The following is a 24909-nucleotide window of genomic DNA, read 5'->3' as shown; positions in this document are numbered from 1 at the left end:
AAGGGGCTCATCGGACGCAATTTTTTGTTTTTCTCGTGGCACCACCGCTGGATTTTGCCTGCAGTTTCCGACTCATTCGTCGATCCTTTTGCTCTGATTTGACCATGGGAGTGTTTAAAATCAAATTTCGAGCGAATGAAAAAATTTTTACTTTTTTTGGCGGTCGAAAGTGGCTCCGACGTGGCGGTGGATGACGATCGGCTCCCTTCTCCAACGACTGATTCTTCGTATTCGATAGGGTTGGGGGGGGGGGGGGGAGGGACTGGCGGCTAGGGTTAGGGTTAGGTATGAAGTGAGATATTTATATCCGTCTCCCTTTAATTTGAACTGTTTATCGTATTTGATCGCGACCGTCCGATCACATTTAAAGAAAAAATAAATCTAGACTGTTCATCGTAATTTGATCTGGACAGTACGATCGTGTTTAAAGAGAGAACGAATTTAGGCCCTTTATCGTATTTAATCGCAACCGTCCGTTCGCGCTTGATGAGGGAACGAATCCGTACCGTTCATGCATGCAAGAACAAATCCGAACTGTCTAATTGCGGGCATGCAGATTGCCAGCATGACCTCCCGTGTGGCATCGAGTTTGCGTGTCTTGCTACGCGGTGCACTCCGGTTCGTCAAGACTACTGACTGGGCGATTTTACATGGTACATTTTTCATAAATTACATTTTAACCCTCTGTTTCTTATTTTTTTTTTTCAAAAATACTCTCGAACCCAAATTTTCACATCTTTTTTCTAAAATTATTTTCAATTTCATCCTCCACCTATTTTTTTAATTTTAACATTAAATAAAAAATTATAAATTTAAAAATATTTATTAATATTATTATTTTTTTAAAAAAAATGAATCTCATACCAAATTTCGGACCAGTTATTATAATATATATTTTTATTTGAAAATAAATATTATTTAAATCAGTTTTATGATTTAGAAATGAAATTTTTCTCCAAGATTTTTACCTTTTTAGTTATTTTTTGTTTTTGAATAATTAGTTTTCAATTTTTGTCATGCACAAATTCTATGTACAATATTTTATATAAAAAAAATTGAATATATTAAAATTTGAACTTCTAAATTATTATTTGAAAAGGTAAACCAAAACAATAAAATTATGAACAACATTAGTTACTCTATTTAATTAACAAAAAAAAAAAAAAGTGTGTATATACATATATATATGGTTGATGTGAAACATCATTCAATATATATCCTCCACTAAATAATCGTTTGAATTGGTTATTATTATTCTCAGTTTGAACTCGGACTAGATACATTTGCTTCTAACTCCTAACTTTAGAGATCCACCAATATTTGTTCTGCTTCTTCTTCTTATTTTTCCCATTTAATTTATTTTTTTAATAAAAATATTGAATTTTTAATTCAATATATTTATCTCAACTAAAAAATATATAATTGTTATGATTTTATTAACATATTAATATTAAATTAATTATTATAACTATAAGGTACAAAATAATGATTTCTGTAACCCTAAAGATCGTTACAAATATATCCAACTGCTTTCTAAGTGCAACGTACATAAGAATGCGTGCCACATTGAGTCAGCGCGGTCTATGATGAGAAATTTTATGCCACGTGTCACCACTAAAGCCATATTATCTTGCGCGTGGTGTTGTAACTCCCCACAGCTGACCGCATCCCTAACGCACTGTACAACTACAAACGCAGTGGATAATACGTGCTTGACACGCGGTCATTTTCCGTCAAACACGTTAAACCTCGCCCACGCTCACCACGCTATCTCCTCTATCCTTCAAGCACGTGCGCCCTGATCTGTCACGTGTAAAATTATTTTACCACCATATTTTCTTTTTTTTTTTTTTTGTAAAAAAAGAAAGGTACAATCTGAATTAATATTTAAAATTTCAGTATTAATTAATATGACTTTTAATTAGGTATATTTTTAAAAAATTATTTTAAAATTGGACACACTGGTATTTAAAATTTTACTAAATAGTTTATACGATTTTTATATTTAAAAATAATTTTTAGAAAATAGAAAAAAAAATTTGGTGAAAAAATTGTATTGAGTTGAGATTCAATATAATTAAAAATTATATTTTAATGAGACAAATACATTATATAGATCTAATTTTATTAAATAATTTACAAGTTTATCAGTAAAAAATATTTAAAATTTAAAATGAGCGCGTGAAGTACGAACAGCCGGGATTGTTAGAGATGATACGGGAGAATGTCCAACTTACAGGTGGGAAGATGTGGTCGGCGTGGCCATCCGTTATAACGTCGTTATTCAAACGCCTCAAACGCAGTACAAAAAAGACCCGTTTCAAAGTTCCAGTCCCCCACTCTTGCCGTTAAAAACCCGATAAAGAACGCCGCTACCGTTTATGTCCATACGGTTATAAATGCCGCTGTGAACTGCCATGTTTTTCTCTGTAAACTCTTCGCAAAACATCTCCAACCAAAATTTCAAATACGAAGACCAAGGATTAGGAAGAGAATTCTCTGTAGAAAAGAAGAGACGTCAGGTAACCAGAAAGCAATTTGTTTCTGCTTCTGACCTGGGAATTTCAGGTAATTGCAGAAATGATCACCCCCTTTTTTCTTTTCCTTTTCGAAAAATTTTACTCGTGATTCGTTGATAATGTTTGGTGTTCATTTTCATGTTTTTTTCCTATTCTTTCAATTTGTTGGTTTTAAATATTTTTAATGGATATCTTTGGTGGTATTATTCTGTTTGGTCTCTGAGAAATAATTATAGAAACAGGGTAGAATAGTAAAAGCCAAGCTTCTGATGCTGCTTGGAGATTAGCTAAGCTCATTTAATTGTAAGTTTTCGAGTAAGACTTAAGAGCTAAGTGTTTTTTCTTTTGTTTTTGTTTGAACTTTCGGGATAGAAAGTTTAATTTAGAGAGGAAAAGGAAAGTTATCAGCAGATCAACGGGGTTTAGATGTTTAATTCATAGTTTCTTTTTTTTAATGCTTTAATTTAATTTTTTGGGGGTCCAAAAGAAAAACTAGTGATAGAATAGCTTGGGCTTTTGAATTCTAGTAATTTTATTTATTTCCTTGTTTCAAAGTACTTTTAATTTTCCTCTCTTTGTTTTCTAAATGATGTTTAAGGATGGTAATAAGCTGCTGGTTTTTTTTTTTTCTTTTTGTCTTTTTGGCTAAATCAAGTTCAATATACCATCGCCAAACAGGTCTAAGAGCTAAGATTTTAAGCTATGGCTGTGGCTTTCTTAAGATTGGGAAGAGTGTTTATATGTTCTTTTTCTTTACTGATTTTATGTGTGTTTAAGACGTTTAGTTATTTTCCTAGATTATCAAAAAGAATTACATAGGATAGGTAGCAGAAATATTCAGTGATAACGTTTTGTTTGTTTTTGGAGGAGTTTTCTTTTCATGCTGATGAATCTGATTCACTGAGAAAATTATTAGCAAAAAAGAACTTTGTACTTTTGAGGTATTTAAATCTGTATTTAAGTATGAGGAGGATGAAGTGGAATAAAGAACATGAGTTTGTTAAAAGAAAAGATTCAATAGCTGATGAAAGAATGTAAATCTTCTACTTCACATTGGGTATCAGTACTTTTTTTTTCCTCCTTTATTCCTTTCCAGGCAAAAAAAGGGGGGGTTGCTTGGATGTTGACAGTTCTTTTAGATCTGAATAAAACTTGTCTACCCTAAATGAGTTACTGATCATGTGATGTTCTTTAGATGGTAGCAAATGCCCTTTACATGTCAGAAACAAATAGTTGTTTAATGAAGTTTTATTTTTCCTCTTAGACTTAATCCTAATTTATTTCATTTGGGTTGATATCGTTGATTACCGGGGTGTGAAAGCATAAATTTCATAGAAAAAGGGACAAACTTTTTGTGCAGTTGGTCATTCATAATGTTGGTCAACTTACTTTCTATCATTTTCATACAAATTGTCAACCAAGCTATAGTGGGAAGTGAGTGGTTTTCAATATTAAGTCATACCAATGACTTGGACTGCTCTCAAGCATCTTTAATAGCGCGGACAAGGCCTTTGAATATGCTTCTTGAATCTTGTTCTACATCTCTTTCTACTGGGATGTCTACCACTATTACTTAGTTCTTGGAATTTAATAGTTTGATTATTGGTAGAGTTTGTTGATTTGATTGCAAACCTAGAGCTTCAATTGAACTCATGGGACATGAAATGAACAGTTCACCGAAAACTATTCTTTCATAATTTTTCCTGCAGGTTGACTTTGTTTTGGTTTGAAGATTGACAAAGTTTACATTGCGGAACCTCATATCATACAGATAAGATAATGAGTCTACTGATAATTGCTAACAGAAGGTGAACTGGCTATTTGTTTTCTGGATCACCTGTTTTCTGAGAACTTGCATATATTAGGCCATCTGATGCTAAACTAAAGCATGGACTCCCACCAGATTTTTGGATACAGTGTCACTGGTGCGGGCCTGTCGTACTCTCCTTCTCATTCTCACACTTCTTCTCATCCCAGCTGTCCTTCAATTCCTAATAGGCTCTTTGGGTCCATAAAAATTGACATAGGAAACTCACCACCCTCTGCCTTCTGGACTCAGTTTGATTGTGATACTGTAACTAAATTAAGTGACAGCCAAGAGCAGAACAGCTCCACGGAGAATCTCTCAGGAGTCAGCCATTCTTGTAACTCCTCCTTTGCATCCAGTAGTTACTTCTGCCAGTTAAGCCCTTCTCCGGACTGCCACCAAGACAGCCTGCCATTCAAGTCCAGTGAAATTTCATACACAAAGGATGTCAGTTGTAGTCAGAAAATAAAACACGTTTTAAAAGAATTAGAGACTGTACTGATGGCTCCAGATGAAGATGAAGTAACAACACCAAATCCATCTTATGGAGGTAATACCAGACAGCAAGCACCTGGCCAGATATCTAGGGCATGGAACCAGGATCAGGATCACCAGGGATCACAGGTGATTTATCCTCAGCCATCTGTTGTTTCAAGGTATAGACAGTCAACTGAAGTTGCACGTACAGAAAAACGTCAGAAATCCTTGGGTACTCCACCGAGTAGTCTAAAGCAGTTACTGATTGCATGTGCTGAAGCTCTCTCTGAAAACAGGATGGATGATTTTGATGAACTGATTGAAAAAGCTAGAGGTGCTGTCTCTATCACTGGAGAACCAATTCAGCGTCTAGGTGCTTACATGGTTGAGGGTCTAATAGCTAGGAAGGAGGAATCGGGTTCCAAAATATACCGTGCTCTTCATTGTGGGGAACCTGAAAGCAAGGACTTGCTTTCTTATATGCAGATTCTTTATGAAATTTGCCCCTACTTGAAGTTTGGCTACATGGCAGCCAATGGGGCCATTGCTGAAGCTTGCAAAAAGGAGGATCGGATCCATATCATTGATTTTCAAATTGCTCTAGGAACACAGTGGGTAACTCTCTTGCAAGCACTTGCAGCAAGACCGGGCGGACCTCCTCACGTTCGAATCACAGGCATTGACGATCCTGTTTCAAAGTATGCCCGCGGTGAAGGACTGGAGGCAGTTGAAAGGTGTTTGGCAACTCTATCGGAGAAATATGACATCCCTGTTGAGTTTGATGGAGTTCCAGTTTTTGGTCCAGACATCACCCAAGATATGCTTGATGTCAGGCCAGGTGAGGCTCTAGTTGTGAATTTTCCTTTGCAGCTCCATCACACCCCTGATGAGAGTGTTGATGTGAACAATCCAAGAGATGGTCTTCTCCGAATGATCAAGTCACTTTCTCCTAAAGTAGTCACTCTAGTGGAGCAAGAATCAAACACAAACACAGCTCCTTTCCTCACCCGGTTCAGTGAAACTCTTGACTTCTACTTAGCAATGTTCGAGTCTATCGATGTCACCATGGGAAGAGACCGAAAGGAGAGGATCAATGTGGAGCAGCACTGTCTGGCCAGGGACATCGTAAACATCGTTGCATGCGAAGGGAAGGAAAGGGTGGAGCGTCATGAGCTGTTTGGCAAGTGGAAATCTAGGTTGACAATGGCAGGATTTCGACAATACTCGTTAAGCCCTTACGTAAACTCTGTGATAAGGAGCCTTTTAAGGTATTACTCTGAGCATTACAAGCTAGAGGAGAAAGATGGGGCTATGCTGCTTGGATGGAAGGATAGGAATCTTATATCAGCCTCTGCTTGGCACTGAAAGACTAATTTGATATATTGTAATAATAATCATGTAGCCTGATATCTTATATATAGAATTCATGTTCTTCAATATTTTGTAACTATGATGTATATCATAAAGATATAATGTTTGTTCGTTTATTCAATTCTGTTAAATTATTTTTCTGCTTTGCTATTTTACGATATATATATATATATATATATATATATATTGGCGATCTGGGTTCATAGAGCCACTTTCAGTTAATAAGGTCACGTGATTAATTTTATTATATTTAATAAATTATAGCGGTGTGTGCACATACATTGTCAAATGTCATCAATATTTTTGTTGATTTCTTAAATTAAGGGAAAAACTATGTACTTTTTTATATTTATTAAATATAGTATGTTGGTAATATATTTATTTATTATCATAAATATTTAACACATTTTATTTATTTTAGGTAAAAAATTGTATTTTCTTTTATTTTTTTTAGATCTTTATATATTACCGTACAGATTATATTTCAATGTAGATGGAGTAAATTATAGAATGTAACATCCGTAGTAAAATCTTTTGATAGTAATTTAACTGCGGTAAAATCATATTTATTTTTTAAATTTTAAAACAAAAACTAAAGATATCAACTTTTTAGAGGCGAAATTGAATACAGAAGTCAAACTTGAATAATTGGTTTCAGCAAAATTGTCATAATTATATTTCTCAATTTTTATTTTCTAAATTCATAAATGTTTATATAAGGTCTCTACATTCATAGTATAGTTGTAAAAAAATTATATTATACATTTAATTCTTTTTTTTAAAAAAAATAAAAGAATATCTTTATATACCAAATGGAGCCTTAGTGTTTATACTATACACTTATTGTATTAATTTATTTTATCAATACTACTTTATCATTTATTATTATTATCTTGTCACTAATTTTCTTATATTTTGAGATGATAATTCTTTATTTATATTTTATTAATAAAATGATTAGATTACGCATTAATTATTTGAAAACATGTTTGTTTCTTAAAAGTTAAATTAAAGTAAAATCGTCTTAAAATAAATTAATATTAAATATTTTAAAAATAAACGGTATGTTATTAGTATTACGGACTTCAAGTTCACAAAAGTTCCTAGATATTAAATCTAAATACTTATACAAATTCAACAATTTTGTTTGAAATAAGCTTAAAGGACAAAATGATCAATTTGTGTATACTTAATTTAATAATTAATAATGTTCGCTCTAAATTAATCGTTCGATGATTGATTCCAAATACCTTATATAGATGTTATATTATTTCTGAAAATAAACATAGTTAATAGATAGTTATTTAAAAAATAATTAATTATTTTTGAAAGAATTAATATAAAAATACAGTAAACATTTATGATGTGAGAGATATGAATAAACATTGATTTAAACCTCTAATGAATTAAATTTAACGGAATTAGACTAAAACTAAATAATTTTTTTTTTTTCTGAACCAACAACTAGACTAATGTAATTCTAATATGAACTAGACCAAATAGAAAATTTTGGGTCGGTCCAATCTTAAACCAAAGTTGATTAAGATTTATTTAAAAATGTAGTTTTTAAATGTATTATTTATATATTACTATTTTAATTTAAAATATTAAAGAATATATAATATTTATATATTTAATATTTTAATGTTATATTTACATAATATATAATATGCATGGTAAAAATAAAAAGCATAAAAAGATATTGATCCGAAATTGCTAACCGATAGCAAATTGCATGTAGTGTTTCTTAATATTAAAAATTTATAAATTTTTATGTCGTGATTATAAGAGATACTTATACCTCTAATAACTAACAAGTTATATATATATATTAATATGTAAATTCGTTTTTCTCTTTTTATATGGTCCTATGAACTATCAAATTTTAAAAACAAACATATTCATTCTATATTTAACTTTGATTAATTTTAAAATTACACTTATATAATTTAGTAGGTAATCTAGATATATATATATATATATATAATGTGTAATAATTCATTTGAATTTTTTTTTCCATTGACTTCTCTTTTTAGTAGATAATTTGAACTTATCATAAAAGTTGATATAATAAATTTAGCAATAAATATCATAATCATAACTAGGTAAAATATCATATAACATTAAGTACATATATTAGTATAAGCTTATATGTTCTTCTTGCAACGTTTCTTCGTGCTACTTACGTATACATATATATATATATATATATATATATATATTTTTTTTTTCTAAAACTAGAAATTAATATGATATAAATTATATACTATATAAAAATAATTTCTATATGATTAAAGAATGTAGACTAATCAAAACCATTATATGTAGAATATAATTTATTATAAAACCCATGTATGATTTGAATATGTTGAATACTTGAGTATGACCATTAAATGTGTATCCACATATATAGATATAGAAATCACAAAATAAATATGTACAAATACAGAGGATTTAGTGTATCATAAAAAAAAAATCCAGCTACACAGAGAAGATAAAAAGGAAAAAAACCCAGGTTTGGTAAACCTTCCAAAATTAAGCATGGGAAATCAAAGGGGCTACTGTAATCCGCGTTCTATATGTTGTTTCGCAAAGAAAAAAGAAGGGGTAGAGAAGACAAATGGACAAAAGTGGAGTGGCCTGAAGGAGGAGGGATAAACGAGTAGTAGTACATAAAGATTAAAGCTTGACAAGGAGGCACAAATGGAGAAATGTTGAGAGAGAGAAAGTGAGAAAAGGGAGTTACTTACATGACATCTGTAAACCAGTGAGTGAAATTCGGGACTTTCTTCTAAGCCCTCTTTACTTGTTGGTTTTTCATGTGTAGCTTATGAAACCGAATAAAACCCCATTTCTTGCTTCTTTATATCTCACTTTCTTTTCCCTCCATTTCATCAGGTTTCAAACCCTAGTCACTGATTTTCTGGTCCTTGTTCTTCTTCGCGTTTTGATCGGTACATGCATTTGGTGAGGTGAGCTGCCGTCTGGGTCTTGTTTTTGTTTTTGAATTTTTCTTTTTTGTTTTCTAATTTGATCAAATGGGTTGGAAATGTAGGTTTGGAGAAGGGAATGTGCCGTTGTGAATGCTTGTTTCTTCTGGGTTTTGATCCGACTGAAAGGTGAGCTCCTCCGCTGTGGTAATTCTGGGTTTGGAGTTTATCAGTGATTTTTTTTTGAATGATGGTGAGCTGATTAATTTTTGTTCAATTTTCACGAATTCTCTTGATCTCCTTCTGATCGACTAACTGGTTGGTGTTTTGTTGGTCATTTTTTTTCTTTGAGGAATTCAGCGATTTCTCTCTCTTTCTGTATCCAACATGAACGCCATTAACGGATTTTACAAGCTTTGTCTTTGTTTAAAGTATTCATCAGATTCAAAATTTCAATTGAGTGTTGATCTTGGTCATATATTTTTGAGAAATTTCAAAGTTTTAATCCATCTTACTGTTGTTTTTCTTTACTGTGATACTTGTGAAGGAATTGCAGTGGAGGAGTATAATGTTTAGTGTGATAATGGGCGCTTGGTTTTAGATGAAAGCATAATAGACAAATGCATACTTCTATAGATAGGTTAAAACTTGTCATGCATCTAGGTTTATTGGGTATTTCTTTGCTACTTGTTTACTGACATAAACGTGATTTTTATCTTAGCTTTTTTCCATTTCTGTCGTCAACGTTGATGCTTGCCTTTTCCTGTGCTAATGAGGGCTTGTTTTTATTTCAAACTGGTTAGAGTAATTGTTTGTATCCATTTTGAATTGAATGAGTTTACCGTTTCTATGAAAAATAAGGAAAAGGGTGTTAGAACTAAGAGAGAGAGATATGAAATGGGTAACAGTTTGTTTGGAATATTGAATAGATTACATGGCTGTTAGGGCTGACGGCACGAGTAAGTAATCTAAGTTTTCTTTGTTGCATTTTAGGAATTTGATTGATTACTCTTATGTTACTTTTCTTTCTTCCTTTTTAGATTGGGTTCCAGGAATATTGCTTGGCTGTTGTTGTTATTAGCATAGCTAAGCAGATTCACCTTACGTGGGTACAGATGTTTGTCGTTTCTTGTATTAGAAGAACTCCAAAATAAGAAAAACACTAAATCAGACATTTTGGGAAAGTATCCAAGTACTGTAATTATTCTCTTACGTTTTCAACGAGAAAATTGGTCAAGGCTTTAAATGTGCTGTAAATTTGAGTATACATTTAAGGATCTAAGTTCTTGAAATATTAGAACGATAAACTGGTTATCACATGAACACTGGGTGCTGTATCTTATTCAAATAATTTTAAGGCTATCTTTTGATGGTTGATGATCTTTGCATGATGAAATCATTCTGTCAGAACTTTACAATACTATTTCCAGAAATTCTTACTAGTCGATACAATCTATGTCATATAAAGTACCTCTCTTAATCTTCCTTGTATAAAAGGAGACTGGAAAGAAAATATTTGAGGTCAGCCGAATTGGGTCTAGCAGTGATTGGCTCCTCACCTTGATCAATAAACCATAGAACAGAAGGGAAGAAGAAAAGACAACCATATAACTCCTTTTTATAAGAAACTCCCTGTTTTACGGGCTCTTTGTACTTTAGTAATTTAAGGAAGTCAAGGACAAGGACATCTTGTCCTCTGTGGGTTCGTTCTTAATATAAAATTTAAAAATTTAGGCTTCGATTTCTTGTTCCTTGTTTTCTTTCTTAAGGGATGATATCTCATCCTCAAAGGTTCTGTTTCTCTTTGTCTTTCTAATAATTCTTATTTTCTATTAGAAAAAGAAAGAGCTTCTGTATGCAGATGTAATAGTTGGCAGCGGTATTTGTCTCCTAAATTCTTGCTTCTGAGATAAACCTGCTAAGATTCTGTCATGAGGACAGCCTAATGTTAGGATACCGCCCTTTCTTTTTTTCAAGAAAAAGAAATGTCCAAATACTACTGTTTATGGCAAAGTTAGGCTTTTGGTTTCTTTTCTTCTCTTTTTTTTTTTAAATTTTTTTATTCTTTTTAAAGCTGTCATTAAATGTATTCACCAACTTCTACTTTTTTGGGCTTTTATTTCCAAAAGTATAAGAATAATCTTGGCTATTTGGCTTAGAAGTTTGATCTCTCATATATTTTAGGAGATAGGCATTATATAACACTGCTGCATGCTCATGGGATGGTCGCTTGTTTGCTATTTACAGTTTTATCCTCTATGAAAACGATGTGGCTGTTGTCTCATTTTTTCCCTCCAAAGAATTGGACTTTTTTTGGCTATCATTTGCTAAGATAGTATGTCCAGGGATGTTAGGATTCTCAAGCTTTTATCTGATGCTAAACTTCTGATTTTACTTTTATTTCTTCTCGGGAGCTTTGTAGATTGATTCCACATACTGTGTTCACATGCTTATGGCTTAGTCATTTGCATATTGTGTGATTTCTTTATGGAGTCATAAATTTCCTGTTCACTCTTGTAAGTTTGATATTTTTCTTTGAAATGGATATTCAGACACCAAGGATTTGTATAGTGGCTGGTTAAGTAATGGTTTGCTCACTTTTTCTTTTTTTATTTCATTTCTATGGTTTTTTCTTTACCCTTTCTTGTTTGATTGTGTGTGTGTGTGTGTGTGGAGTGGGGCAGGGGAAGTCACTTTTTTTCTTTTTCTCAAATAACATATTTGATATTGTTTTACAGGAATGTCGCTGAATAGTATTACAGATACTACACTCTATGGTGCATTGTCCATTTATGCATGCAATAACGGTAAGATACCATGCATACGACATGGATATAATGATGTGGAAAAACATTCCGAATTGGACGTATGTTAATCTGTTTACTTTTCTGATTGAAAGTTAGTTTTTGGAAGCTATTGAAAAAGTTAGCCTTTCAAGTTTGGTAGTTCTACGTATATTACGTGTTATTTTCATCTTCTTTTGCTGGGTAGCCTGGTGAGTAATGGTAACCCAGTTTGTCTTTCCATTATTCCCTGACGGATTTAGGAATAAAAACAAGGTAAATGGCATTTTAGCTCTTTTGGAATGCTTGATTTTATATTTTAATCCTAGAGAATTCCATTCTTTCAATAAAATCAGCCAAGATAAGTAGGTTATGAAATTTGGTAATACTTTTTTTTAAAAATAAAAAGTATGGTAGGATATATTAATTCACAAGCATCAAGAGGATGCTAACCGATGTACAAAAAGTATTTATATATCAATTAAAATATCAAATAAAATCCTGAAAATCCTCCATTGTATAAAGAGAATGGCCCTAAGAAAAAATATAGGATTTGGAACCACCTATCTCTAACCCTGTCAAAGTCATTTTCCATGCCCTCAAAAGCTCTCATGTTCTTCTCTTTTCACACTACCCAACAAACAGTAGGAGGAATGAAACTCACATGTTTCTTCCCTCTGCCAATACCTTTCTAAGTCCAAATCTCTTCTCTCATTGATCCAGTTATCACTCAATTGATTTCTAGTAACTCGTAAGCCATGATCCATAATTTTTATACTCAAGCGAACACCAAAGAAGGATGTGATTACAAGACTCCGCCTCCCTCTTGCATAGAAAGCATCAATTGATCAATATTTTCCCCTCCTTATATGCTTATCAATAGTAAGGATACACTCACCACCTACTTACCATGCAAAGAAAACAATTCTGGGTGGAGCGTGAACTTTCTGTATTTGCCTAAAAGAAAAACTGGTGGGATTATTCTTAATCAGAGAATTATAGAAATACTTGACCAAGAAAGACCCTCTAGTATTGAATCTCCAAATTGGTTGGTTATTAATCCTGTTAATTGAGGCAAACAAGAGTGTATGGAGGAGAGTCTCATAATCGGTAATTTCGCAATCATTGAGGTTTCTCTGAACTTCTACATGCCACTCCCTTCCCCTCCCACTATCTCTAAATGACTCATAAACCAAGATACTTTTGTTCCATGCAATAGCATAAGTTAGATGATTCTTATTTTCATTTTATTTTGTTTGATATGATATGGGTACGAATGGTTACAGGACAGCCGTGTGAGTGTCATGTCAGATCATGTTACTCTGTATGAACTGACCATGTGGAATAATTGTCAATAAAATTTTAAAAAAAGATTTATGCATAGAATTCACGGGATTTCAAAGGGGAGAGTATGTGAATTCCACTCCTCCGATTTTTTTTTTTCAATATCTGGAATCTTCTTTTTGTTTCATATCACTGTCTTATATGGATCAGTATCATCTAATATGGTGCCTATATAGCTTTCAAATAGTCAGTGGCAGCCAATGATGGCAACAGAAACAATCTAAAGAAAATAAGTGAAGGGTCCTAAGTGAACTTCATATCTTGGCTGGCTTATTGAAAAATATTATTTTCGTAAGGACCAAAGGAAAACAGGACTCCAAAGTACCTAAATGCTATTTGCTTGAATATACAGCATCGGGGTTTTACAGTGTTCTATCTGCCACATTCGACTTTCATCAAATTTTTTTCACTAAATTTTCCATAAGAGCCTTTGTTTAACATATCTTATTAGATTAACAGAAGTTTCTAAGTTTGAAGTGATAGAGATATATGCACGAGTGCAGTATAGTGACTGAAATGCAAATTTGCTATTCCTGGCTTCTCTTTGCATGGTTATCTATTCTTTAACAAGAAATGTTGCGCAGTTGTACGTACTAGGACATGAATAAAACTCTAAGAACAGAAAATAGAACTGTGCTCGAACAAGCTCATTGTTCCCAGTTGAATTCATCAAATCCCATGATGTCAAATTTCCATATATTGTTATGGTCCCTAGTTTAAGATCCAGGTATGGATTTAGCTACTGGAAAATGTAGTTGGAGGTTAGAATGCTTTTGAAATTTCATTTCTTTATGAACTCTCTTGGATTAGTAAGGGCTCGTTAGATAGAAACCTAAAATCTTTGAGTTTAGTAGGAACTCAAATTGTGCGATAAACTACTGTTTACCTCTTCTTTCCTTAACTAGCGACTTCGGTACCACATAAATCTTAGGTAACTAATCATAAAAATGGAAGAAACTAATACCCATTCTTAGCTGTAACTGTAATAAACTAATTTCCATATTCTTAGCTACTACCAAAAATTCTATAATTACCCTAGGAAAACCGAATTAACATAAAACTACTAAATGGTTTGTAGACTTTTTCTATTTTTGAAAGCGAAAGTGTAGTATCAGACAGCACTAAGGAGGTGCAAACCCATGTACAAAATATTTATAATTGTTTGGTAGAGTCGCCTACAAAATAGGAGCCATAACAGATTTTCAGCCAGTTTCAAGAAGCAGGGTAGAAACTTTGCTATCTTGTGTGCATATGTTTTCAAAACAAGTTCACCATGAAGAGAAGATATAGATGGGTCCAAATATGTGACCGTGAAAGGAGGGAGCATCAGGGATTTGTAGAGTAATTCCTCTGAACCTCCAGTCATCACACACATACACACCGATACATAAATAGACAGTATATCTAAGCGTAATTAATAAAATTTGGATCCTCTGGCAGTTTGAAAGTCTTACATTTGAAAAGAGGGGCCTTTTGTTATTCATATGATCATATCTATATCTGTTTTGGATACACATTTAACTATTTATTTTTGGTTTGTTGATGCTTTTCCCTTAATTCTGGATTCTATTTATATATATATTTTTTAGATAAAAGTGTGCTGGGTATATTGATGTGCCGGTGCTAAGGGTGTGCCACCTATATAGAAAAAATTTACAAGTCGATAAGTATATCTACAATTGAACCAAAATCATCAAGGTTGACAAGGTTGGGATTTATATCTTGTTTATGACAAGTTAGGTATTTCCTTAGTTTAACTAAATGCTAATATTTTTTTCCTTTTCTTTCCTTGAATTCTAATTCCCTGTTTCATAATTGTTAGGATGCTAGTATTTTTTTTGCCTATTCTTTCTTTGAATTCCTATTTCCTATTTTATGATTTATAGAATGATTAATAGCTACTTTTCAATCTTATGGTGGTTGCCTTTCCTTTTAAAAACATCAACACATAAGGGAAAGTCTGCTTCTTTACCTATTTGCAGGCTTCTGAAGGTTAACTTAATGTGACATTTCAGTTGGTAAAGATGTTGTCGGAGACAAATCTTGCAAGTCTTAAAGATGATGGTTTTCAGGCATCACATAACAACTTTCATATTTTTACAGAGGCTTTCTTAGGAAATGATACTGGTGACACAAGATGCCTTGTTACTGGAGCCATCAATTTTGAAAGTGACTCCAGCAAGAATACTGATACGTCATTATGTTCTAATAGCGACACCTCAGCCATAACAAGTCCATCTTCCTCAAAAACTTTATGTCTGGAAGATTCTCATATTGGAAATGAGAATTCTGGAGAACCATTTGCATCAGGATGCTTATCAAGGTTTGCTTCTGTAGATATCCATGATCAAGTCGAGGGAGGTAAGAGAATGAAGTTTTCAGTTGATGAGCTTTGTGATGCAAAATGTGAAAGTGGAGGAGTTTCAAATCCACAATCACAATCTGAAGGAAGACTAATAGGTGCTCCTAGTCCAGCTATGGACTCTGTGTGTCAAACAGTTACTCTTCATTTAGTTGAAGCAGCCAATCAAGGGGTAACATCTAGTTGCTATTTGTTAAAGCAACGTGCAAATATGGACAGAGAAGTTGCTGTGGACAGCCTAGATGTAAAGGAGTGCAGATTGCAAAATACAGACGAAGATGATAAAAAGAAACTAGTTGCAGTTGAAGCTATTGCTTCTCCCATTTCCCAGGAGAGCTCTGCAACGAAGTTGGTGGTTGCAAGTCCATCTATCAATGTGGCAGAGAAATCTTATTCTCCTCAAAATTTTGAGAACTGCTCCATTGGGTTCAATACAGAAGGACTAGAGATATCTAATCTTTTACCAAAGACAGATCCTAAGGAAGATCCCCGTCCTCTGCTCTACATGCATGTTGTTCAATTACTTACTGGAGCTGGCTGGAGAGTTGAGAAACGTAAAAGGCCATGTCGAAAATATGTGGAAAAAGTTTATAGGTCTTCTGGGGGTAATTTATATCGTGAATTCCCTAAAGCTTGGAGGGCATTTATTAATCATCTGGATGCCAATAGATACATTTTAGTGCAGGAGGCTGATGGCAAGCAGTGGACTGATATTCATCACTTTTGGAATGATCTATCAGGTGCGTTGTTGGATATTGAGAAAGAAGTGAATAATGCTGATCTTAGTAACAGCTTGGCACTTAGGTGGAGTCTACTAGATCCCTTTGTGAATGCTGTGTTCATTGATAGGAAGGTTGGCTTCCTGAGAAAAGGATATGGAGTTAAAGTAGGACGGAGTTTAGTGATTGACAAGCTTGAGGAAGGTAATACTAAATGTCCCCTCAAACTTGTGGATAGTGCTGAAAATCAGTTTGCTCAGAGGCCTTTGCTACCTCAGCTTTGTGATTCTTCTATTGCTGCCAAAAGTGGATTGACAGTTTCTGAGGGGAGTCAATGTGCCTATGATGAGCAATCTGGCACTGGAAGCTTCTTTAAGCATGGGGAGAGTAGCAAAAATATGGCTGCTAACTGTCTTACAGGTGCGTGTACTCGTACAGTTGATGAAGAAGCAACATATGTTGTAGACACTGCTGTTGGAATAGAAACTTGCTTGGTAGACGCTGCTGCTGGAACAAAAACTTGCTTGGTAGATACTGCTATTGAACCAGAAATTAAGTGCTGCACAATGTCTAACAGTAAAACAAGAAAGACGGATTGGGCTTCATTATCAGCTTGTGGGTCAGATAACCCTTGGATGCAGTCAGGTGCTTGCCTATACAGTGACACCAGTGCATTCGTTGATGCTAATTATGTGTTTGGGGGGTATGAATTCGGTGCTCTCTATCAACACAGTAATACAAATTCCTCAATCAATGGTAGACAATTTTCTGAGATGCCCAAGGAAATTATAGGAGATATATTGACGGGTTCTTGGGAGAAAGACAAATTGATTGAAGTTCCAAAGACTGATAAGGAGAGAAGTCAAAATGACCCCAAACAGGATGAACCAATTTCACTTGGTCCTCTAACTTCAGGGAGTAAGAAGAATTCCAGACATGATGAACATGAGGTTGGAAAGGGCATTGAAGCTCCAGAGGTCAAAGCTGATGATGGAGATTTTCCACCAGATGTTAATTTGAGAAAAAAGACTAGGAGGAAGTCTAAAAGGATATCTGAAATAAAAATGCATACCTTGTATGAAAGCAATGTTTTAGGTTCAGATAATGCTCATAACACAGGATGGCCAGATATAGATTCAAATGGGTTTCAGTTAGAATCAAAACAAATTCAGGAGTGCCTTGTTTTCGATCAAGCTTCTAAAGAAAGCCACAGAAATCTATCATCTCCTATGCCTCTCCTGCATGAGGTGGAGAAAAAATGCTTGAAGGTTGATAAGGTTCAAGATAGTAGCAACAGTTCTGAAAGAGCAAGAAAGAAACCAACTACATGTGCTATAGAAGATGATGACTTGTTGGTTTCTGCAATAATAGGAAACAAAGATAGTAGAACCCAATCAATTGCAAATAGGGAACCCCGCAAAAGAGGTCGACCAAAGAAGAGGAAGGGCGGTTGCAGGTTGCTTCTCCAGAACTTGGTTAAAGGGAAGAAGCATTTTACTAATGGTAAATGGACTGGAATAGGCTCGAGAACAGTATTGTCCTGGTTGATAATGGCCGAAGTGATTGCTTTGAATGATATCATTCAGTATCGGAAGCCAAAGGCTGCTACTGTCATCAAAGAGGGTTTGGTTACCAGGGATGGCCTGATGTGCAAGTGTTGTAACCTGGTGCTGTCACTTTCAGAATTCAAGAAACATGCTGGTTTCAGGCAAAACCATCCATGTTTGAATCTTTTCACGGAGTCTGGGAGGCCTTTAACATTATGCCTGTTGCAAGCCTGGTCTAGTGAGTACAAGAACAGGAAGAGTGGGTTTCGGAAAGTGGAATCTGATGAAGATGATCAAAATGATGATTCTTGTGGAATTTGTGGCAATGGGGGCGAGTTGGTATGCTGTGATAACTGCCCTTCTACTTTCCATCAGGCTTGCTTGACTATGCAGGTTTTTTCCCCCCTCATTTTGCACTCTTGTTGCATTATTTGTTTCTATCTGTCTTTTATCTTTTTTGCTCCTATGATTTTTTAATAAATATCTTATATTGCCTGTTGCAATAGATTCGTTTTTTTTATTGCCTCCTGTCCAAATGCAATACCTTTGTCTCAATTCTATTAGGATGTTCTAATTAGATTTCTTTTGTAAATTTCAGTCAATGTTACATATGCCTCCCAGCTGTAGCTTGTATTGAACAAACATATTCTTTTTCTTAGTTCGTACTTCGTAGTTATAGCTCGGAAATGTAGATTGTCTTTGTAAGGACCACAAATTCTAATATTTTGATATTATACTTTTTATTGAAAAAAAAAAAAGAAAAATTCTAATATTTTGTGGGTCACTCTCTATAACCAATTGTAATTGTTTCTAGGTTTTCTAATAAAAATTTTGTTCACATAAGACTATCACATTCAGATTTCTCATGGTAGGAACAGATTTCTCATGGAGCAAACCATGTCTGAGTAAAAGCTTTTTGACCTAAAAATGCCAGAAGGTGGAAGAGTAGCTCCTTATGAACCTGGACTTCATGTCTAAAATTTGGCCCATGATCTGGAAATGAAGAAAACATTGATTTTTTTTCTTTTCTGTTGGGGAGTTGAAGAAGTATATGACATAATGAATCCTTATGATGTATAGTGAGCATTTGATGGTGTAGTTTCTTTTCACTCTGCTATAATTTGACCATGCAGTTTCTTTTCATTCTTGTATAATTTCATTTGTGCTATATTTTTGTAAATCTAAGGAATTTGACTGTCCATTCTTCTTGCTTTTGCTTGAATAGGAAATTTTCATGCTTTGATACTCAACTATATTACTTCTTCTTTTGTGGGGATTGATATTTGATACAGGAACTCCCTGACGGTTGTTGGTATTGCTCAAATTGCACCTGTTGGATATGTGGAGAATTAGTTAATGTTAAAGATGCTCCGACTTCTTTTCACGCATTCAAATGTTTCCAGTGCGAGCATAAGTGTACTTCTCTATCCTTATTGGTAGCTTGATTATTCTATTTGGTTTTAAAATACCATAGATCTTCAATCACTTAAAGATTTCAGATTTAAGATACAGAAGTTAATTATGACACACAAAGTAATCCATGTTTGATTTTTAGTTGGATTCTTTTCTATCCAATTTCTCTTATTTTGGATGAACCCTTGCTGAGATATGACTGGAATTCTAAGTTTGGATATGTAAGTCAAAACATGCATATAAAGTGAGATTGGATTTGGATTTTAAATTCAAATGTCAGAAGACACATATTCCAGATAATTCTGAAGAGTGTTACTGGGAAGTTTGTTAGAGTTAGAAGGAATTTGTTCTGATATTTATTTTTCTCGCTAAATTGAATTCGTTCTGGTATTAATAGGATACTTTGTTGTCATCTTGACAATTTTGCTCCATTTAGGAATTGCTATTTCAAATGGTAATCTATTTGAGATGTTAACTAGTTTCCTATCTCCAAAGGTTTTTCCACTAAATATCATGTATTTTTTTTTTTGTTTTTTCAGTGTTTAGACTAAGTTGGCTCGTACACCATGCTTTGAAAAATATTGTAACTTTACTACAACTTAGAAAGGAATCTCTACACCAAGAAAAGGAAAAGTATGATAAGGAAACTTAACTGTATAAGAAAGATCTATAGTTAAAAATAACTACTAAAAATATTCTATATGTAAAGAGATAAATTTATTATAGTGTTGCTAAACTCTCTAATACAATCTTCAGTCAGTTATTTGCGAAATTGTAATATTTTCTCATTATTTTTTTTGTATTGTGAGTTTTTTAATGGTGTTTTCTGTTTCTAATTTACTAAATAATGTTGCTAACAGATCATGAGGTGTGCTTGAAAGGAAAAAACATACTTAAAGGAATGGTCCCTGATACTTGGTTTTGCAGCGCAAGCTGTGATGAGGTACTTAAACATGAATTTACAATGTTCTTAAATTTTAGCTCCAGCTTTTCTTTTGAAGTAGCTTTTTGACCTAGTTAATGGAGATTCCATTACATTAAAAGAGTTTCAGTGTTTGTTTCCTGAATTACTGACACTTTTCTTCAGCAAACAGGCAGGGTGCAGTTTGGACTTGTTTTCCAACCCTTGCCTGAGAAGCTTGAGCTTCCTAGAACTGACTGCACCAAAGTGAAAAGGTTTTGGGTAATGTTAGGTCAAGCCTGAGTTCAGTCATACAAGTTTTGGGTCTTTATCATAACATTTGTTATATACTTTCAGCCTTTTTTGGATTGACATCCGGCATTTATAGGAGAGAATTTCCTCCCTTAGAAGTTGTTCATAGAACTCCAATGGTTGAAGCTGAAGATGCATATATGCTGGACAAAAGGAACAATTCTTAGACATAATAACTATCGGTTCCCATGTTGAAATGGATTAAATTGGCCCTCCCAATACTGCCTTCACTGACAGTTTAAGGGCCATAAGACTTGGAAACTGGTCTGCCTCTTTAGTACATAACCTTAAAAATAAGTAATCATTTTAATCTATTCTTGGAATTCCTGAGCCTTGTACCTAATTTTGATTTTACCTTGCATTGATTACCTTGCCTTGTATAAATGGTTTTATTGGTCATACTTAATTCTCGTATTACTGATCCGATTACCTCCTTTTGCATTCTCATTTTAAGGTTTGCAATGAATGCATCTTTAATAACCCGTTTTAGTAAACTTCATGGACATGAACAATCTTAGTAAGAGGAGTAACACACTCTTTTCTTCGACTGTTCCCAACAGTCCTGCTCTGCTGTTTCCTCCCTGTTCAAAATTCTTATCGCAGAAATATTCTGCCGTGGTTTCCCAGCATAATTGCTTTGTGCAAATCTTACAAGTCTCAAGATCTACCTTATCATATCGAAGCTAAATTAGACTTAGTTATCCCCTTTAAAAAAATGAACTTATTTACCCCAATAGTTGGCAAATTTAGTGGTTACTTTTTCAAATTGCATGAATTATATATTTTTTTTCCGGTGATATTCCTTCTATGTTGTATGTGTAGGAGGTTGCTACTACTTTCCTCTCTTGTTTCATTAATGCCACAAATTTAAGGAAATGGCAGTGTGTATTATCTCTGATTTTTTATCACCCAATACACGGTTCTGTGCAGATTTATTATGGTCTTAGTTCTCATGTTGGAGTTATTAATTATATGGCGGATGGATTCTCTTGGACGCTTCTTAGATGTATTCATGAAGACCAAAAGGTTCACTCTGCACAACGGTTTGCCCTGAAGGCAGAATGCAATTCAAAATTAGCTGTTTCTCTTTCTATTATGGAGGAATCTTTTCAGTCTATGGTGGATCCAAGAACTGGAATAGACATGATACCTCAACTTGTATATAATTGGGGGTAAGCTTCAAGTTTCAAATTCTCAGATTTTCATTTAATATATTTTCTTTTCTTGCATCCATGCCCTTGGTTTTTTGTTAAAGATCAACTTCTTTGTCGATATTATGGAACTCATTCTTTTGTGATTGGGTGGGACCCCTGGTGCATTGTTAATACCATATCTTTTTTTTCTGAAATTCATGTATATATTTTCTTTCTCTAGTCCCCATATGTAGTGGATTTTGATCATTTATTGTGTTAGATTTGAAAAAAAAATAATTTTTTGTGCTAGAGTTAGAAATTGCAAAGTTATATATTCGAGAGGAATATTGCCATGAATGTGATTTTGCTTTTTTAGAAATTTCAGTTAATATTGAATCCTTGCTGGTTTCTTCTGTCTGTTTATTGAATACCTTAGCTTATGTAAGTTATGTTGTTTAATCGACTGTTCCTCAAACTTATGTGAACTCTTAAGTTTATTCTAGTTAAGTTTAAATAATTGTTTAAACTTCTGCTGGACAAGATTTTAAGTTTAAATAATTGTTTTACTTTTCTGCATTGATCAGGTCAAATTTTGCTCGTCTAAACTTTCATGGATTTTACACAGTGGTACTTGAGAAGGATGATGTGCTGATATCTGTAGCATCCATCAGGTATCATATAGCTGGTGCTCTTTTGAACTCTGCATGAGGATAGCTCCAAATCAGTCACAAGCTTAAAACCAATTGATCCTATATTCCTTTTTGCATAACCAGCAAAACCCAGTAAAGCTAACCTCATTAATGTGCAGTATAGGCCTGTATGTTGTTTTTGGCTCGTAAAACTTGATTTTACAAATAGTAGTAATGGCCCTTCTGGTGTAGAACAGGAAGAGTTAAACAGGAAAAACAGAAGAGAAATATGAAATAACCGAAGGTGAAGACCTTGGATCTCAAAATAACTCTGAAGCTCTTAACTGCATGCAATAATTATCATAATCTATATAAAACTGCAATATGTATCTCTTTGCAGGTGCACACCAATGTACATTCAATTAAAACTAAACGGTCATATAAAATAAATCCGAAAATGATTCTTAAAGTCCTAAAGCTACTAATATTTCTGTTCTAAAGAAAAAACTATTGATATTTTGTAAATAATCAATTAGAAGACAGTCTGAATCCACAATGTATGTAGATAATTCTTAAACTTCCTAAAAGAACAATAATCAAGATCTAATTGTTGAACTGTCAAGAAATTTTTTATGGTTAATTTTCCTTTGGATAATTAATTATCTATCTTAATGTGTCACTTACTATAATATTAATTCCAGGGAATCCTCCTTTTAATATCTCTATACCAACTTTGGGATGGTTTAATATGTTGAAAATATTATTCCTTCAGTAACTTTCCTGTTGAATCTTATCTACTGACATTTGTGGCAATTGTGCTACCTTCTGTGTTTCTTTAATACTTATTTACGCCCAAACCTTTAATCTTTACAGGGTGCATGGGATGACAGTTGCAGAGATGCCTCTCATTGCAACTTGTAGCAGTTATCGTCGGCAGGGAATGTGCCGACGCCTTATAACTGCTATTGAGGAGGTATCTTGTTGTATGGCTATGCTTAGATCTGTTTAATTTATAGCAAGTGGCTGTAATTTTATGTGCAAGAGATTTTTGTACTTTGAATCTTCTAACTTCCCTGTTTCAAATGGTTGAACATGTTTTCTTGTGAGAAATTTGTCATTCATGCAGTTACTTATTTAGTCACTGGATGTTGATCCTAGCATCATATTTAAAAATTATTGTATTTCTCATAGGTTGCCTTCATAGCCGACCTGTAACTTACTGTTTTCCTCTTTCTTTGTTTTTTTGTTCTCAATGGTGGTTCTAGATGCTTATCTCTTTCAAGGTGGAAAAACTTGTAGTAGCTGCCATTCCAGCTTTAGTGGAGACCTGGACAAAGGGATTCGGCTTCGAACTTGTAGATAGTGAAGAAAAGAAAAGTCTGAATAAGATCAATTTCATGGTGTTTCCAGAGACACTAATGCTAAAGAAATCCCTTTACAAACCTCCATCAGGTAATCTCCGTTCCCTAATGGTTCTGGCTTATTATCTTTAAATTTACTGAAGAACTTCTAACTCTGCTGGTCAGGTGACAACTTACCCTGTGAAAAGGACAAATCAATTAGTATTACTTGTCTGAATGGGAATCCCGTGGATACATCTATTCCTGGATTTGGTGGTGAATTGGGCTCCTATGAAGTTGGTAAATGGATGGAAGACAGACCTACAGAGGAGAAAGATTTACAGGAGTTTGAGATTGGCAATCAAATGGAAATTGCTGACAGTGATGATGAACCACCTCCAGGTTTTCCAGTGCCCTTCAAGATTAAATAAATGAAGTGTAGATTTTTTTAAAAAAAAAAAAAAGAAAAAAAAAAAGAAAAAAAAAAGAGAAACTGAAGTATATACCTTTTCCAAAGGTAAGTCTGCCATTGTCTCCGTACTTACAATCAATGGAAACTGTTGCCATAAACTGAAAATTAGATTGAACCTGGAATGAAATCAGAATTATTTGGAGGGAAAGAGTTGTCTGAGAAGTTCTTTTATAGCTATTTCATGGTTACTGTTTAGTTAGGAGAGCTGGTAGCAGAGTGGACATCTGAATCTTTGCAGCAAGCTGGGATTGACCAACTTGAACATGTAGATGTTGAATCTGAGAAGTAGAATTTACAGATAGGTAAAAACCGAGAAGCCGGTTTGCAGAGACAGTTTTCAAAGAGGTCCTGCAAAGATCTGGTCTCAACTCCAGGGAAAAGTTAATTGTTTCTTGATGTTCGATCTTTTCTGTATCTATGATGAAACAAAAACGTTTTTCAGATAAACAGCTATGGTCACCCTGTTGGGTTGGATTAGATATAGAAATGAAACTGTATATTTCGGAAAATTGCAGGGCCATTTTCTTGCATTTTCTTTTTGGTCATTTATATGGTTAACTTATCACCTATGATCATGTGCTTTCTTCCATTCCCATTCGTATACGAGCTCCATCATAGGACAAAAAATCAGCTTTTGATCCCGGTACTAGTAGTGCTTATTGTCTACTGGTGAGTTTAAAAAGTAAACCTTAGCTTGCTATATATATATATATATGTGTGTGTGGGTGTGTATAATAGAAATATATGTATATGTATACACGCACATCCACAACGACTCGCAATCTGTCATAAGTAACTGAACTGTAGGGGATAGAGGCCCCTTAGTATAATTTAGGAAACTCTTCACTAT

General features: G+C 33.9%; 2 protein-coding genes across 6 annotated transcripts; both read left to right on the top strand.

Moving 5' to 3' along the window:
• The first annotated feature begins 2381 nt into the window (after window positions 1–2381).
• Window positions 2382–6290, top strand: LOC148266499 (chitin-inducible gibberellin-responsive protein 1-like). Of its 2 annotated transcripts, none has more exons than XM_088218533.1 (2): window positions 2382–2522; window positions 4229–6290. In XM_088218533.1, the coding sequence occupies exon 2, from the start codon at window positions 4408–4410 to the stop codon at window positions 6166–6168; it is 1761 nt and encodes a 586-aa protein (XP_088074659.1). In that variant the 5' UTR covers window positions 2382–2522; window positions 4229–4407; the 3' UTR covers window positions 6169–6290. The 2 variants fall into 2 exon arrangements, with proteins under 2 accessions (XP_088074659.1, XP_088074658.1); XM_088218532.1 differs by having other exon boundaries at window positions 2388–2568.
• Window positions 6291–8635: 2345 nt separating this feature from the next.
• Window positions 8636–24568, top strand: ROS4 (Acyl-CoA N-acyltransferase with RING/FYVE/PHD-type zinc finger protein). 4 transcript variants are annotated; one of them, XM_088218531.1, is made up of 12 exons: window positions 8636–8941; window positions 9073–9146; window positions 9230–9293; window positions 11843–11911; window positions 15335–18252; window positions 19152–19275; window positions 20133–20215; window positions 21416–21657; window positions 22203–22289; window positions 23121–23220; window positions 23513–23699; window positions 23774–24568. In XM_088218531.1, exons 4-12 carry the CDS (start codon window positions 11845–11847, stop codon window positions 24016–24018), a joined length of 4053 nt encoding a protein of 1350 aa, XP_088074657.1. In that variant the 5' UTR covers window positions 8636–8941; window positions 9073–9146; window positions 9230–9293; window positions 11843–11844; the 3' UTR covers window positions 24019–24568. The 4 variants fall into 4 exon arrangements, with proteins under 4 accessions (XP_088074657.1, XP_088074654.1, XP_088074655.1 ...); XM_088218528.1 differs by having other exon boundaries at window positions 15247–18252; XM_088218529.1 differs by having other exon boundaries at window positions 15214–18252.
• Window positions 24569–24909: the final 341 nt, after the last annotated feature.

Source organism: Carica papaya, chromosome 4 (assembly GCF_054855325.1).
Source record: "Carica papaya isolate Zhongbai chromosome 4, ASM5485532v1, whole genome shotgun sequence".
In the NCBI taxonomy this organism is placed as follows: Eukaryota; Viridiplantae; Streptophyta; class Magnoliopsida; order Brassicales; family Caricaceae; genus Carica; species Carica papaya.
Note: the sequence above shows the minus strand (reverse complement) of the source record. Positions and strands in the feature narration are given on the sequence as shown.

Bases quoted from the DNA above. Each gene is read 5' to 3' on its own strand.
- LOC148266499 (XM_088218533.1), top strand. From the start codon at position 4,408: ATGGACTCCCACCAGATTTTTGGATACAGTGTCACTGGTGCGGGCCTG.
- ROS4 (XM_088218528.1), top strand. From the start codon at position 11,879: ATGGTGCATTGTCCATTTATGCATGCAATAACG. The intron at 20,216-21,415 runs GTACTTAAACAT...GGTTCTGTGCAG, and splicing joins GCAGCGCAAGCTGTGATGAG to ATTTATTATGGTCTTAGTTC. The intron at 21,658-22,202 runs GTAAGCTTCAAG...TGCATTGATCAG, and splicing joins CAACTTGTATATAATTGGGG to GTCAAATTTTGCTCGTCTAA.